The sequence below is a fragment of the Chiloscyllium plagiosum genome, unplaced genomic scaffold (assembly GCF_037043375.1).
Source record: "Chiloscyllium plagiosum isolate Xiang-an unplaced genomic scaffold, Cpla_swu_hap1 HiC_scaffold_28, whole genome shotgun sequence".
NCBI classification, from domain to species: Eukaryota; Metazoa; Chordata; class Chondrichthyes; order Orectolobiformes; family Hemiscylliidae; genus Chiloscyllium; species Chiloscyllium plagiosum.
Genome location: NW_028270166.1, coordinates 50050113 through 50067515, shown reverse-complemented (window position 1 = coordinate 50067515; position 17403 = coordinate 50050113). Strand labels below are relative to the sequence as shown.

The window sequence follows — 17403 nt, the reverse complement described above, 5'->3', positions numbered from 1 at the left end:
ATTTGTTCATGCAAAGTCTTCATGCACATAAGTATGTTTCTACTTACTGCTGAAATGTTGACAGACCTGGTAAGACTGCACATGATGTCCATCCTTAGCCATATCAAAAACTTGTAGGCCTTATGGTGATGGTGCTGGCATGAAGTTTGGCAGAACAGTCCAGAATATTGATTCCAGTGATGATACAGAAATAGCACTGCATACCCAATTCAGTGTGTGACTAATAGGAAACTTTGAGGCTTTGATTTTGTAACAACTATGTGAAGAGGGTTGAATGAGACCCCTATCTTTTCAACCTTCACATACGGCTGCAACAAAAGGCCAAGTTATTTTTAAACACTTATACACTTAATGGTGAAGTCCTAGGGAGTGTTGCTGAACAAAGAGACCTTGGAGTGCAGGTTCGTAGCTCCTTGAAAGTGGAGTCGCAGGTAGATAGGATAGTGAAGACGACGTTTGGTATGCTTTCCTTTATTGGTCAGAGTATTGAGTACAGGTGTTGGCGGTCATGTTGTGGCTGTACAGGCCACTGTTGGAATATTGCGTGCAATTGTAGTCTCCTTCCTATCAGAAAGCTGTTGTGAAACTTGAAAAGATTACAAGGATATTGCCAGGGTCGGAGGATTTGAGCTATTGGGAGAGGTTGAATAGGCTAGGGTTGTTTTCCCTGGAGCGTCAAAGGCAGAGAAGTGACCTTATAGAAGTTTATAAAATCATGAGGGGCGGGGTGGAGGAGTCCAGAGCTAGAGGGCATTGGTTTAGGGTGAGAGGGGAAGAATATAAAAGAGACCTAAAGGGTAACTTTTTCACACAGACTGTGGTACGTGTAGTGAATGAGCTCCAGAGGAAGTGGTGGAGGCTGGTACAATTGCAACATTTAAAAGGCATTTGGATGGGTATATGAATAAGAAGAGTTTGGAGGGATATGGGCCAGGTGCTGGCAGGTGGGATTAGATTGGGTTCGGATATCTGGTCGACATGGACGAGTTGGTCCGAAGGGTCAGTTTCTATGCTGTACGTCTCTATGATACAGCTACACCTTTCCCCACTTAAAATGTAGGTCAATAAGATGGTCAAGACAGCTTAAAGTAGGGAGGTTACACTGGAACTGTTCAAATCATTAGATTAGATTAGATTACTTACAGTGTGGAAACAGGCCCTTCGGCCCAACAAGTACACACCGACCCACCAAAGCGCAACCCACCCAGACCCATTCCCCTAACACTACGGGCAATTTAGCATGGCCAATTCACCTAACCTGCACACTTTTGGACTGTGGGAGGAAACCAGAGCACACGGAGGAAGCCCACGCAGACACGGTGAGAATGTGCAAACTCCACACAGTCAGTCGCCCGAGGCGGGAATTGAACCCGGATCTCTGGCGCTGGGAGGCTGCAGTGCTAACCACTGTGCCACCGTGCCGCCCACTTATGCATAACTTATGAACTGTGTGCATGTAGCAGGGGTGCAGAAATAATTTATAGGGACAGTGTCAGGACATCAAAGCTGCAATGTAAGCATATGTCCTCTGTTCACAGCACATGCCCCAGCAGCTACCTCTCCCAACCTCCTCCTCTTCCTGACTCATTTAAAAGGCATCTGGACATGCATCTCATGCTATAACCTCCAGGGATACAGACCAAAAACTGCAAAGTGGGATTAGGTTGGATGGCTCTTTTGCCAGCTGGTGCAGCCATGATGTGTTAAGTTGCTTTTTTTTTTCTCTATGCCACAAACGTTCTATGATTCTAAGGTCAGGCAAAGATGGTTAGACCCTTGCTTGCGAGAGATCATCATTAACAGACACTTACATGTGGCACAAATATCGCCTGTTCCTTATAAGTCCAAACCTGGATACTGCCTATGCATTCCTCATGATGTTGGGGTTGTAAAATATAATGAAAGATGAAAAAAATTGTAAGCAAACAACTTGCCTTTTGATTTTAATACAAAGAAACTATCACTGTGGAAGCCAGTAAAGCTGGACAGGACAAAGATATCGATCTCGAACTCCAGAAGGAATATCCAAGCTTACGAAGATTCACTCTCAAAAACAGCCAATCACTGGTGTGTTTTGCATATGATTCTTCATTTTTGCTGCGTCATAAAGTCATACAGCACAGAAACCGAACCTCCAGACCAACTTGCCCGTGCCAACCAGATATCTCAATCCTCCCTAATCCACTTTGCTAGCATTTGGCTCCTATCCCTCTAAAACCTTCCTATTCCCATCCAGCACCTTTTAAATGTTGTAAATGTACCCGCCTCCACCACTTCCTCTGGCAGTTTGTTCCATACATGCACCACCCTGTTTGTGGAAAATGTTACCTGTCAGGTCTTTTTTAAATCTTTCCTCTCTCACCTTAAACTTATGCCCTCTAGTTTCAGAAACCCCTGCACTGGGAAAAAGACCTTGGCTATTCACCTTATCCGTGCCCCTCATGATTTATTAATGTGTTTGTACCTTACTTGGAAAAATTGTGCACCTATGTCGAGGACAAATGCTTCAACCTCTCATCTTGTATTTAGCTTCATCTAGGTCTAATTCAACACTGCGACAAGCCCTACAGCTGAACAAAAATGAACCTTGTTGAGCAAGTCCATTTGCTGCCAGTATTGGTTGTTCTTTCTACTGTTAATGATAACAGAAAAGAAGCCAAAGCAGTAGTGATTGGCCCAGTTCAATGATTTTGTTTTTATTATCAACACATACTTAGTCAATACTGGCAGGTGGAAGAAAAAAATTCATACTGATTTTAGAGCCACTGGACAAGATCTAATGCAAGGTTTCAATCAGATATAGTCAAGATCCATAGCCTTCATTCCAAACACATGAACAGCTACTTTTCATCATATTTCTCTTAATAGACTAGTATATGATACTAAATATCAGCTATGGCGCTGGTGTCATATATTGGTTGGAGTCACACAAAGGTAGCTGATTCTCTTCCCTGAAGGACACATATAGCAGTGAGGGTTTTATAACAATCCAGCAACTTTCACTGACATTTTCTGGTGTAAGCCCTCCAATTACCAGATTTATTGAATTTAGTTTCATAACTTGCCATAGGAGGGCTGAAACTGTCAGTCACTAAGCTACCATACCCTAATATGGGGTGCCTGGTTATGATGGGGGAAGAAACGGCCAAGATTTATTGAACTGGTTGCAGTGATAGAACAAATTTGGAATCTTTCACATTTTGGCACACACACTGCCACATAATGTGCCCATTCCTAGTTACCTGGAGAAGGCAGTAGTGGTGTTTGAATATCTATACATATTGTGCTGATTATACTCTCAGGTGGAGAATACTAGGGTATTCGCCCAGTGACTTTGATAATACATACAGTAACCACGATAGTGTTCAATTAGTAGTCAATGGTGTTTTAATGGCATTTCTGCTTCATGTTCTTAGTGGGGGAACTTAACGTTGAAGTGATAGCAGTAAATTAGAATGTAGATCGTACACACTGTAGCCATTGTGTACCCGTGCAGGTAAAGACAATATGTCATCCGAAGGTAACAGCCATCACCATCTATATGAATCCTGTATAATTACACATCCACATTAAATAGTTTACCTCTACTCACCTTCTAATCATACAGATTGCCAATTGAGTCATAGAGATGTAAAGCACGGAAGCAGACCCTTCGGTCCAACTCGTCCATGCTGACCAGATATCCCAACCCAATCTAGTCCCATCTGCCAGCACCCGCCCCATATTCCTCCAAACCTTTCCTATTCATATACCCATCCAGATGCCTTTAAAATGTTGCAATTGTACCAGCCTCCACCACTTCCTCTGGCAGCTCATTCCATACACGCACCACCCTCTGCGTGAAACAGTTGCCCCTTAGATCTCTTCTATAACTTCGCCCTCTCACCCTAAACGCTCTAGTTCTGGACTCCCCCATCCATGCCCTTCATAATTTTATAAATCTCTATACGGTCACCCCTCAGCCTCTGACGTTCCAGGGAAAACAGCCCCAGCCTATTCAGCCTCTCCCTATAGAGCAAGTCCTCCAACCCTGGCAGCACGCTTGTAAATCTTTTCTGAACTCTTTCAAATTTCACAACATCTTTCCGATACGAAGAAGACCAGAATTGCATGCAATATTTCAACAGTGGCCTAACCAAGGTCCGGACAGCCGCAACATGACCTCCCAATTCCTGTACTCAATACTCTGGCCAATAAAGAAAAGCATACCAAATAACTTCTTCACTATCCTATCTATCTGTGACTCCACTTTCAAAGAGTCACTCCAAGGTCTCTCTGTTCAACAACACTCCCCAGGACCTTACCAGTAAGTGTATAAGTCCTGCTAAGATCTGCTTTCCCAAAATGCAGCACCTCACATTTATCTAAATTAAACTCCATCTGCCACTTCTCAGCCCATTGGCCCATCCGATCAAGATCCCGTTGTAATCTGAGGTAACCTTCTTCGCTGTCCACTACACCTCCAATTTTGGTGTCATCTGCAAACTTACTAACTATACCTCTTACGCTCACATCCAGATCATTTATATAAATGACGAAAAGTAGTGGACTCAGCATCAATCCTTGTGACACTCCACTGGCATAGATTCACACTTCAGTATTTCAGACTTTAAAAAAGATTTAAAGAAAAATGAGAAACGAGGACCATAGGCTGTCACGATGATCACATTTTAAGAGTTCCTTCAAAAGTGAAGCAAACACCACCATTTAGATGGCATTTCGTACAGTCAGAAACAGGAATGCCAGTATGTTCCAAACTGAGCGTACTGCATAAAAAAACACACCTCTGACATTTGAATTGGTTCATGGCTCCACATTACTCACCTTTGTTTAGGCTGCTAGAGGAAAGTGGTAACGGGCACATAATCCATTGAAAGTAATTATTTTCTTTTCCTAAAATCATCATCGGCACAGTCTCATCTCTAAACACTAACAAATTTTTGTTCTGGAAACTGTGGTGGCACTGTCAAAACCAATTCAAGAAAAAAGGTAATGATGAATGAAGACGTGTCTATCAGCTTCAACCTTATAATGACATGCGATTGATTTTTTTCCATGGGACAACTGCTGGAACACAGAGGTAAAGCGCTTCTAGACACTCTTAAAACAAAGACAGCCTCTACCTAAATTGTAAACTTTACAAACAAGTAAATTACTTTAAAAGATAAAGAAAAAGAGATACTTCCAACATTAACATAAAAATATAATAGGGAATCTTAAAAGCAAAGCTTACATTAGCTTATTGCTCAAAACCTAGTGATGCCTCTCCCATGTTTCTTGTTGGCTTGGCTTAATTCATAGTTCACTCATAACACTAAGTTCATGAACTTTATACAACTTAAATGTACACACATAAAGAATGGACACGGGTGAACACTAAACTCACACGAAACACACACTCAGTTCTGGGAGCTGAGTAGTGATACTGTTGATACGGGTTAATAAAAATTCCAGTTCATCATCAGTGCCGTGCATGCACCAGCTGAATATTACAGGAAGCTAATTGTTTCAGACAGGGCATGGTGGAGAGATGGTGGGCAGTGGGCTGGGTAGCAGAGGAGGTGCAGGGTGTAGGGAGTGGAAGAGAAGGATAAGAAATGTTAACACACATCCACCAACTAAAATATGCCTGGCCAAAGGCCTTGATGAATCTGCCATCATGGTTGCACTTTATTTGGAAAGAATTGTCAGCTTGGAGAGAACCAAAATAAACACTTCAATCCAGTCTCTGACAGCCTCCGAATAGTCATTGTATCCAACTTATTGATGGTAGGAATCAGTTAGCCCCTTGCCAAAGCAGAATTGGTCAGTTGCCAATGGTTACAGAAATACATTCCCCCACTACATCCATCTCAAGAATACGTGGACAGGCTGCTAGCTGTCATTTAAGTTTGGCCACTTATTAGAAGATTTTTTTTCTTCACTATGTTAGACAGAAAGAGAGGAAAGGGCAAGAGATATTTAAGAGATCAGTATTATTATGGAGAAATGGCTAGCATGATTTTCAAAAGAATGGTAAGAGAAGCTGGTGAGGTGTCCAGTTGTACGCTTTAGTAGAATGATCATACTAGCAGAGTGGAGTTGTGAGGGGGGACAGGAGGGGGTGATTGTGGACAGAGAGTATCACTGATCTCAACTTACAGAGCTGAAGTCTGCAAAACCCAAAGAAGAGTCTTTAGAAGTTTTACTTGAGGAAGTAGGCGTGAAGGGATCTTTACCGCTGAATGGGTCACCGAGCCCCTTTTTACTTTGAAACGGGTCACCGTCATCAGCGCCAAAGGGCTGGAAAGTATCGTGGGACTTGACAGAGTCGGCCGAGCCAGGCCTGTTTACAGGGGTACTTTTACCTGGAAAGTTTAGAAAGAACAAAATTATTTCCCACCAGGAGATAAAGTCAGTCTTTAACCCCTTCACCAAAGGCAATGGATTTTTGTTATTTTTGTCTGGGAGGGAGTTGAAGGGATACCTTTACAATTAACTATAATAATTTTTTTTGGCAATTTGCCCAAAATTTTGAGACTGAGCACAGGCACAATAGATCAAATGGCCACCACCTGTACTATATAATTGAATGAACAGCAGCACACTGACATTCCAATGCACCAGAGTAGTGGACTGCAGGTTGGAAACCCCTGCTCTACTGTACTTCCAGCCTTAGCTCTATGGAGAACCAAGCAAAGGCTACAAGGAAGTGCTCAGTACATCTTTTCGCCACAGTATCTTTTGCATACCTCCTGGTCATCAACTCAGAGAAATGTTAATGGAGAGATAGCAGTGGCCATTGTAAATTGTGCAGGATGTCCAATTGGAGAATACATAAAACAGAAAACCTTTACACTTATCACAAGTCAACGGGGTTGGGAAAATCGCACTGTAAAGCTGAATGCAGGTCAGTGTGATCCAGATAGCACATCATTGAAATGGCGGTGAAGAGGTTAATCTGTCTTTTAGAAAATGGAAGCCATTATTTCCTGTTCGATCATACCTAGAAAAATACATCATTTTAACTGGCTGACTGATACAGCTTGAATGGCAATTGCCTGAAGGCAACATTGGCATTTGGCACTCTGCTACCTCCAGCCAAATCTGACAAGAGAACATTTTGATAATATTAAAGTTTTTGCCAAATGGAATAGTAGAGATGCTGTTTAGAACTTGCAAAGGCATGATCGAACGGCAATGACATACTTACACCACCTGTACTGTAGCAGAGAGTGAGAGTGTCCAGCCTACCCAAGATTCTCTGGTGCAGTACTTACAGCTGTATGTTATTGCTCAAATTACTCCGCACATCACTAGCCCCAAGACAGAGAGAGAATGAATTGTTACAGCATGGGCTCATATAGGAATATAACACAATTAAGGAGTGAATAGATTCTTACAAGATTAAATAACAAGGTTAAGCATGGCCTCCTATAGGATCGAACACAATACAGTAGCAAAAGCGTGGGCACTTACAGAATTAGAAACAAAGAGAGAGGACATGGGTCTTTACAGTTAAGGGGTCTTGGTTTCTTACAGCATAGGCTCATATGTCATTAAACACAGATTGAATAGGTATAATTGTCTTTTACAGGATTAAACACATAGGAAGGAAATGGGCTCCTACAGTGTTAAAAATAATATAAAACGTGTACATTTAACTAAATAAAAGTACATCTGAAAATGTTAATTATCAGCAGCACCAAAAGGTGTTACGAGGCTTAATTTCCATCTGCTTCATCATCACATGGACCAGTGGATTCCAGCCTATTATTGTTAAGATACATAGAGGCATGACAATTTAATCAGAGAAATGAAATCAACGAGAGATCATCCCAAGCGAGTTACTGCCTGGATCAAAATGCACGACTTCTAAAGAATACCTTATTCAGGCAATGGCAACAGCAGTTTGCTTTTTTCCTGTTATAGTCAGGAGATTTATTTTTAAAAAAACTGACAATGCAAAAGAATACCGCATCAGCAATCAGGCCATTTGCATGAAGAGACAGAATGTCAATAAGTGTTGGTCAAGGTGTCTATCTGAGGCACACCACTCTGACCAAGTGACATGCAGAGGCCAGGACTTCTTGAGTGAAGGGCAAGTGGTGAGAAATAATGTCAGAGAGACTGGCCATGGATGACTCGTGTGCATGCCTACTCTAGTTCAAGAGCGGTCTGAAAAGTGATAGGCCGACCCTCCAAGTGAAACTTTATTGAGTGTTAGTGGATAGATGACGAATAAATTATTCAATAATTAATCATGTGTTTCTCTGTGTTTAGAAATAATTTGAAGCATTCCTCCCAGGTGATATGAAGGTAGAATTCACTTCTGCAACAAGTTTATCCAGACAGTGACTGAGTTTTAGCTAGTTGGAAAATCCAAGGTTCAATGACCATCCCATGCCAGTATAGCTGATCTAAGCCAGGACTACAGTAGATGCTCAGTGAACAGGGGTAAAAAGGCAAGATCTCTATACTTGATGGAGAAAGTGAGGTCTGCAGATGCTGGAGATCAGAGCTGGAAATGTGTTGCTGGAAAAGCGCAGCAGGTCAGGCAGCATCCAGGGAACAGGAGAATCGACGTTTCGGGCAGAAGCCCTTCTTCTGAAGAAGGGCTTATGCCTGAAACGTCGATTCTCCTGTTCCCTGGATGCTGCCTGACCTGCTGCGCTTTTCCAGCAACACATTTCCAGCTCTGTATACTTGATGGTCAAGCAATAGCCACTGCCATATGGATATTAAGACATAATGATGCTCAGCTATGATGGACATGCTGACACTCACGGTACAGCATACATTCAACACCTTCTGGACAACAGGAAGCAATTTGGCTATAAACAAAATGAAACACAAAAGTATAACCACTACCATGCTAGCCATGATCCTTGGTGTTAGACAGCACGTTTAGGAAGGCAGCTGTTATTCACGCTCAAAGCTCTCTGACTGTTTCTACAGTGTCGGAATATTATGGCCGTTGTGTGGGAAGGAAGTTCCCAATCATATCAATAGCACCTCTGAGGTTGTGTTGTTAGGAGTGACTCATTTTGAAGCATACTTTCAGAGAAATTTGCAATAGACAGAAGCAAAACCCAATAAAGATGAACAGTTTGTTGGGCAGAATCAATGAATGGTACTATAATACCTAATGTGAGCTGCTATAAAGCCACAGGTGGTTTTAAAATCTCATTGTGAAAGTGGTTAAACTGCTGCTTTTGAACTGTGCATAAATAAACTGAAATACTTTTTTTTAAAAAATAGAAAATTTTACCTAATATCACATATTTAAACACTGCTAGTGAAAACAGTACTAGGAAATATCACTTATTCAGATAGAAAGAGCAAATTCTGTTAAGATTTTGATTTAGCTCAGTCCACCAGAGTAACTGACACCTGATTATGGAGAGTCATATGAGAGAATGTACTGGTTCAATGTTTTGAGAACAACCAATAACATTTAATTCGCTTAACAAGAGTTAACAAGTAAAAAATTCATAAATTACCTCACTGATTTTAGACCTTAAGATTTACAGTTGTTTAATTAAAAAGCAGTTTAAAACAAATTTTCTAACGAGTATTAATTATTGTTCGCAATTTTTATTGCCTAATATGAAATTTACAGCAAGGTAATCAGAATCCCAACGTTGCATATGGAGTTTCTTTAATGACTTCTTGATACTGTGAAACTCTATTCCCAGTTCACATCATAAATCATCAAATTGTTATTTCTGAATAAAGGACTTGCTAATTCTCCCCATAACTCAGCAGCAAGCTTCAATATGTCTGAGTAATGGAGGAAAATATTCTGATCATGTTTTCATGCTCAGCTAGGATATCCCCAAATAGCCCAGAAATAGTTATTGCAAAGATTTCCATTTGAATTCACATTCAGTGACCATTTATTGGCTTCCCAGCAAATGAGGCAATACATTGATAAAAGAGAGGAGGGGAACAGGAGAAAATTAATTAAGAATGGGGTGAGGGGATATTGTGAAAGAGACAATGAAATTACAACAAAAAAACCTACAATTCTATATACCAAATCCAGTAAGATTTGTATAGGTATACAAATCACAACAAGACATTTATTTCTATGATTTTTAATCACTTGAACACCTGAAATCAAAGGATATTTTAACAAGGTGTTAGCAGGTAAAAGTAAAACTTGTATAGATGAAATGTCTTTCCCCCAAATGACAAATGCTTCACAAACAAGCTACAATCTATTTATTTTAAACATACAGATTTTTCTCTTCTGTATAACTTGTGGAAAGAGACTGGATTTCAAAACAATGATTTGTTTCATTGATCAGCTCAAATTCCCTACTGTGGGAAGCTCCCCAACCTGATTTCTGACTTTCCAAGAGCATATGTGGACTAGAGATGAAGCCCCAGTGGTGTGCTACATTCCTGGAAATATCTCCTGCTGCTGTATGGATCTCCAAGGTCCATACACAACAGCTGTTTCTCAAAGACAAAATAATGCAGCAGCTGTGTAGTCATTGAATATTAGTGGTGTGTGTATTCATCTGGGTCAATTAAATTAAATAATGTACATGGAAACTTCGAGTTTTGATAAGTGGACATCCTAACCAGCACTCCAGGCATTTGAGCTGAAGTACTGATCCATGGGTTTTCTGTTTACCTCCCTCCGCCCCCAACCAAGTCATTCTGACCATGCAGTCAGTCACATGTGCTAATTGGAGTGCTGCTTGATTTGGCACCATAAATATGCTATACCTAGAGCCATTAAAGCAAGATACATATTCTTGTAATGGAGCAAGAATTGGAGAAATGTACAGAAATTAGATATGGTTCAGGTGAAGACCATCCTGTTTGTAGAGGTCCCACCTACGGGATAAAAACAAGGACTGCAGATGCTTGAAACCAGACTCTAGATTAGAGTGGAGCTGGAAAAGCACAGCAGTTCAGGCAGCATCCGAGGAACAGGAAAATCGACATTTCGGGCAAAAGCCCTTCATCAGGAATAGAGGTAGAGTGCACCCTGCAGGCACTCTGCCTCTATTCCTGATGAAGTGCTTTTGCCCGAAACGTCGATTTTCCTGCTCCGAAACCCCCCCAACCCAAACTAATTTCAAACTAAATGCTAAATTCTACCATGCTATGGTCACTGCCCTGTACAGGATTTCTTATTCTCAGATAATTTATTAAACTTGCCTCATGACACATTACCAGATCTAAAACACACAATACATACATCACAAACAAAGGACAAAGAAAAATAACTTCCAAAATAAGTACATGAAATGAAACAAGAAAGCACATAAAATGAGAGATTACACTTACCAGGCATTTCTATAATTATATTCAAAACCTGTCCCAGTACTGCTGACAACCAAAAGTCGAATTGATTGAAGAAACTTCTCTAACAACTTTCCCCCAAACCCATCTAACAATCTTCCATCAAATCAATCACTTCTCCCAAACCAATCTCTTAAACTCTAGTTCTCTACCCTGCCTTCTATCTACTATGGCTATCCTCTAAAACCTACCCAATCCGGTCTATTCCCCAAACCCACTCCAGCCCCCTCCATTGCCCAAATCCACTTCTTAGGTTTTCAGTCTTCTTGGGGATTGTGATTTTGTTTCAATACTCATTACCCCTGCTCAAAGAAATTGATTCTGAATCCTTTGTTTACCCATTAGTGCTCTAGCTCTATTCTCAGAAGTGTCAGATATGTTGCCACTTCTGAGTATTGTTCTCATTACTCACATAATGTGCTGTTTAAATCTTTCCTACAGCTGCAAACAGTTCTAACAAAGGCTTAAAAAATGTCTGCTGTGGCTGTGACGTCATTTTAACTCAGTCATTCAGGCTCAAACACAGTCAATCACACCATAATCCTCCAATCTCTATTCTCCATTAATAAAAACATAAAAGTGCTGGAGAAACTCAACAGGTATAGCACTATCTGTAGACACAGAAATAGAGTTAACATCACTGACCTCATTTCCTCCTGATCTCCCCTCCACAATTCCCACCTAATATTCTCCCACCTTGCACATCCCACTTCTACATCCTTCGCAAAATTCACAAACAGGACTGGCTTGACAGACTCATTGGCTCAGCCTGTTCCTGCCTGACAGAACTTATTCCTTCCTATCTTGACTGTGTCTTGCCCCCCTCGTTCAGTCTCTTTCCACTTGCATTAGTGATTCTTCTGATAACGTGGAGGTGCTGGTCTTGGACAGGGGTGGACAAAGTCAAAAATCACATAACACCAGGTTATAGCCCAACGGCTTATTTGAAACCGCAATCTTCTGGAGATCCTGCTCCTTCCTCAGGCAGCACAAACACTCACACTGACCTTCTAACATACATACACACTCACTCACACGCATATACTCCCTCACACACACACACACACAAACGCACATATACTCCCCTCACTCTCTCTCTCACACACACACACACACACACACACACACATAAATCTGTGGGGTGAATTAATATTTGCTAATACATTCTATTTTTTCTAAAAAGCACACAATCTGAATACAGTCAGTCAATGTGGTAAATTGCTACTTTGGAAATAAAACCAGTCTGACAGAAACTGGGATTTACATATTAATCAATCCAAACCTGCACCTCCATTCCAACTGATTAAAGAGTTGATAGCCATCTGGGTTTTATCCTTTAATCATATGACCCTTTGATGTTTCACTTATAAATTCTGTCCAGTGTATTCTCTCTCACTAGCTGCCTGAGGAAGGAGCAGCAGCTCCAAAAGCTTGCTGTTTCAAACAAATCTGTTGGACTATAACCCGGTGTCGTGTGCTTTTTGACTTTTCTGATGGTTTACATTGGCAGCACAACTTACCTTAGTCACCTCATATTCAACATTGCAGCATTTCAGGCAGCATCCAAGGAACAGGAGAATCGACGTTTCGGGCATAAGCCCTTCTTCAGGAATGAGGAAAGTGTGTCCAGCAGGCTAAGATTATCTTAGCCTGCTGGACACACTTTCCTCATTCCTGAAGAAGGGCTTATGCTCGAAACGTCGATTCTCCTGCTCCTTGGATGCTGCCTGACCTGCTGCGCTTTTCCAGCAACACATTTTCAGCTCTGATCTCCAGCATCTGCAGCCCTCACTTTCTCTCATATTCAACATTGGTGTGCAATCCATCTAAACATCTATTCCCCATCGGGATGGTCTGAAGGCTTTCCATTTCTTCTTTGAAAAAAGGGCTGCACTGTCTCCATCCACTATCGTCTTTCTTCGCTTAATAAGCTGAGCTCATTGTCACTTTGGACAAATTTTCATTCAACTCTTCTCACTTCTTCCAAGTCAAAGGTGTGGCTATGGGAACTCATAGCCCGACTCTTTATTCCTTATTCCACCCACAACTCTTGCTCCAATACAACTATGGTGCCATTGGTGCTGTTTTCCTGTTTTCGACTGGACTATGAGTTCCATCATTCTCTCACCTTCACCTGGTTCATCTGTAACTCTTTTGTTCCCTTCTTTGACTTCGCTGTTTCCAATTCTGGGGATAGGCTGTCCATCAACATCCAATCCTAACAACACCAATTATTACCTCTAATACACCTCCTGTAAGGATTCCATTTCATTTCTCTCAGTTTCTCTGTTGCATCTATTCTGATGATGCCAGTCATCAGGCTGCCTCCAACATGACCTTTATTAGTCAACAAAGGAATTCTACCCCTCACCAAGGCCCTTCAATCCTCTCTGACCATCTCCCTCATCCTTTCTCCTCCTTGCAGAACAATAATAATGCTCCCCCAACCTCACTTTTTACTCCATCAATCTCCACATTCAAACAATCACATTCCACTATTTCTGTCACCTCCAGCAGGATGCCACCACCAAACATATCTTCCCCTGTCACCAAACATATCTTCCCCTGTAGAAACAGGGGACTGTGGCACGCTAATCCACTCATCTTCACCAACACCCCCCTACATCAACCCCACCATGGCATCTTCCCATGCAATTGCAGAAGGTGTAACACATTCCCACTCACGTCTTTCCTGTACAAGGTCCCAAATGTACCTTCCAAGTGAAGAAGCATTTTACTTGTACTTCTTTTAATCTAGTCTACAGTATTTGCTGGTCATAATGTGGTCTCCTTTAGACTGGTGAGACAAAATGCAGACTGGGTGATCATGTTGTGGAACAGCTCCACTCTGTTGCAATGACATTGATCTTCCATTTGTTTGTCATTGCAGTAAATTACTGTGCTTCCATGCAAACATTTCTATCCAGAGTCTGCTAGAGTATTTCACCGAAGACACTGCAAACTTAAGGAGCAAACATTTCATTTTCTGCTTAGGCACCTTACAGCCTCCAAGACTCAATATTAAATTCAGAGCATGACTTTTGTGACATCCATTTTGCTCAAAACCTCCAAAACCCAGCCCCCAATAAATTCTTTGATTCTGAAGAGTCATATTGGACTCTAAATGTTAACTCCACTTCACTGCACTACACCTCTGCAACTTCCTTCAATTCCTACAACTCCAGACTAACTCTTTCTCTCACGACATAATGGATGTGTTTTAAGACATTTCAGCCCCACATCTGAACTTCTTCTCAAGTTCTCTTGACATTTCTTTTCTTTGTAGAACTTTGTAGCCTGACAGTTTGATCTAGTATACTTGATATCCTTGAAGGAAGAATTGCAAGTAAATTTGTGTGTAATACTTAATGCTCTCAGAGGTCGGGAGCTAAGGTTTTGCTGTGCTGAGTTATTTTATTTATTATTACCTGTACTGATTTTCCTATTTTGCACGAGTATAATTGTGTTTGGTTTGTGTTGTTTTTGTTCATTGTTATATACATATAATGTTCAGATCATGCCTTTGAGGAGAAAGTGAGGTCTGCAGATGCTGGTGATCAAAGTTGAAACTTTATTGCTGGAACAGCACAGCAGGTCAGGCAGCATCCAGGGAACAGGAGATTCGACGTTTCGGGCACAGGCCCTTCTTCAGGAATCCTGAAGGAGGGCCTGTGCCCGAAACGTCGAATCTCCTGTTCCCTGGATGCTGCCTGACCTGCTGTGCTGTTCCAGCAATAAAGTTTCAACTCAGATCATGCCTTTGACCGCCTCATAAGAGCACTTGGGTAAAGTGTTTGCATGTGTTGGGTGTGTGGAGTGGTGTGGGGTGTATGTGTGGCAGTCTAGGGTGTGTGTGTGTGTGTGTGTGTGTGTGTGTGTGTGTGTGTGTGTGTGTGTGTGTGTGTGTGGAATGTTTACATGGGTGTGGGGTGTGTGTGGGTGGGGGGGGGGAATGTATGTGCATGCGCGTAGGGAATGGTTGGGTGTGTGCGTGTGGGTGCGGAGGGAGTGCACATCCAACATGTCAAGTTTTTAAATTTGGTATTCAGTGATTAATATGCATTAATGTAAATGAAGGATCGCAGTCCCACTGAGCGTAAGCACTGATATCAGTGGAAGACAATACACTAACTGGGAAGTGACATGGAGAACAGCACACCTGAGTACACTAAGGACAGAAAGGATGCTGGGAGTGTCTGTACGGATGCAGTTTGAGGATATCATCAGGTTTATTTGGGACCCCTGTCAAACAGCCTACACATGTTTGATATTTAGGCTGACACACAGAATGCGCCCTTCAGAAGGTTCATGATGCAGTCATATCTGTGGAATTGCACTGCCTTGCAAACCAGCATTGCCCATGAAGGAAGGTAGGAAGGACGTTGCAGACTGGGACAAAAACAGCAAGGAAAAATGAATAAAAATGTTACCAGGGAACTGTCCCCTCGATCATTTCAACTTTAGTTTTTGATTAAAGAGTGGGTCAAGTACATAATGGCTAATTCACCATCAACTGTTTACACCTACAGATGCACTGCCAACCTTTTAATGACCAATGTATATGAAGAGGAAACATTAGTGGCTGTTCACCAGCTGCTAATGCAGCATTTCTGTGCTAACAATCTCATGTAAAAGTATAGTATTGTTACAGCACAGCTGGAATTAATAGGGTGATCCATAATGTTTGATTATGTCTAATGCACTTTCCATGCAATACTTTGTACAATTTTCTTTAAAAGAAACCTTCTTTGTTGGATGTTGAATGGAAGTTAGCCACTGGGGGAGATGATGGCTTCATGGTCATATCACCAGACTTGTAACCCTAAACAAAGTTAAAGCTCCAAGGACATGCTTCAAATCACAACATGGCAGCTGGTGAAATTTACAGTAATAGACCTGGAAGCTAGTCTGAGTAACTTTAGAGAAGGAAATCAGTTGTCCTTACTTTGATTTACACGTGACTCCAGACCAACAGCAATGTGGTTAACCCATAACTGCCCCTGAAATGTTCTGGCAAAAGGTGGGCAATAAAAGCTGGCTGTGTCAGTGATGCCTAAATTTCACAAAATATTTTTAAACATCAATTAATCAGAGTCACACAGCATGGAAACAGACCCTTTGGTCCAACTAGTCCATGTCGAACATAATCCCAAACCAAATTAGTCCCAACTGCTTATTCCTGGCCCATATCCCTCCAAACCTTTCCCATTCATGCAATTATCCAAATGTCTTTTAAATATTATAATTGTACCCACATCTACCACTTCCTCTGGAAGTTCATTCCACTCGCAAACCACACTGTTGAAAAATAATTGCCCCCATGTCTTTTTAAAACCTCTCTCTCTCACTTCAAAATGTGTCCCCCACAAATCATGAAATCCCCATCCTACGGAAATGACAATTACCATTAAAGTTTATCTATACTCCTTTTCATTTTATAAATTTCTATCAGGTCACTTTTGACTGAGTTTGGTCTGGTGCATAACAAAGTTCTCCACTTTGTCCACGTTAACGTGATCTTGGTTAACACTGCCCACGCTGAAGTTTTTACAGAAAAACTGTTTAATGTGAAATGCAAGTTATGTTCATTAAAACCATCACCCTAAAACTACTTAATTGTGGTGGTCTGTAATACACTTTTCATGAAATGCAGGCCAAATGGCACACAGAATGCTGATATGGCGTCGAAGAGGAAAACAAAACAAAAAAAAGCTACAAGTGATTGAGCTTGTAAGTACATTGGTACTTTATCGCCCTACAGTCTGATAACAAAGATAACAAGATGATAAGCTGAGAAACCTGGTGTCAGCCTCCTGCTTACCGACAATGTTTGTCACAAACCAAGAGCTGAGCTCTTTCCACAGTAAAACAAATTGCCTGGGGATACAGTGGCATTGTAATTATGATACTGATCAATCATGTTTACATACCTTTGGAGCAGTTGGGACTTCAACCCAAGCTTTCTAACAACAAGAGTTTTTTGTTAACCATTCATCAGTTAGGGGTTAATAATTTTCAGGCAATGAGTACTAACTGTTGACTCATATTTCAAACTCATTGTCAGTTAGATCAGTTGGCCGAATGAGTTGATTTGTGATAGAG

The 17403-nt window shown here is 41.3% G+C and overlaps 1 protein-coding gene across 14 annotated transcripts in view; it reads right to left on the bottom strand.

Moving 5' to 3' along the window:
- eps15l1a (epidermal growth factor receptor pathway substrate 15-like 1a) overlaps positions 1-17403 on the bottom strand; it is a 395032-nt gene that overhangs the window by 35757 nt on the left and 341872 nt on the right. For 7 of the 14 annotated variants that reach the window (XM_043720767.2, XM_043720771.2, XM_087976196.1 and 4 more), the window contains one exon: positions 6142-6347. The exons of 4 other annotated variants lie outside the window; for them this stretch is intronic. In XM_043720767.2, coding sequence (XP_043576702.2) covers positions 6142-6347 — 206 coding nt within the window. Of the gene's footprint in view, positions 1-4801; positions 4964-6141; positions 6348-17403 lie in introns of those variants that run through there. 3 more of the 14 variants (XM_087976195.1, XM_087976198.1, XM_087976200.1) reach the window with 3 other exon arrangements.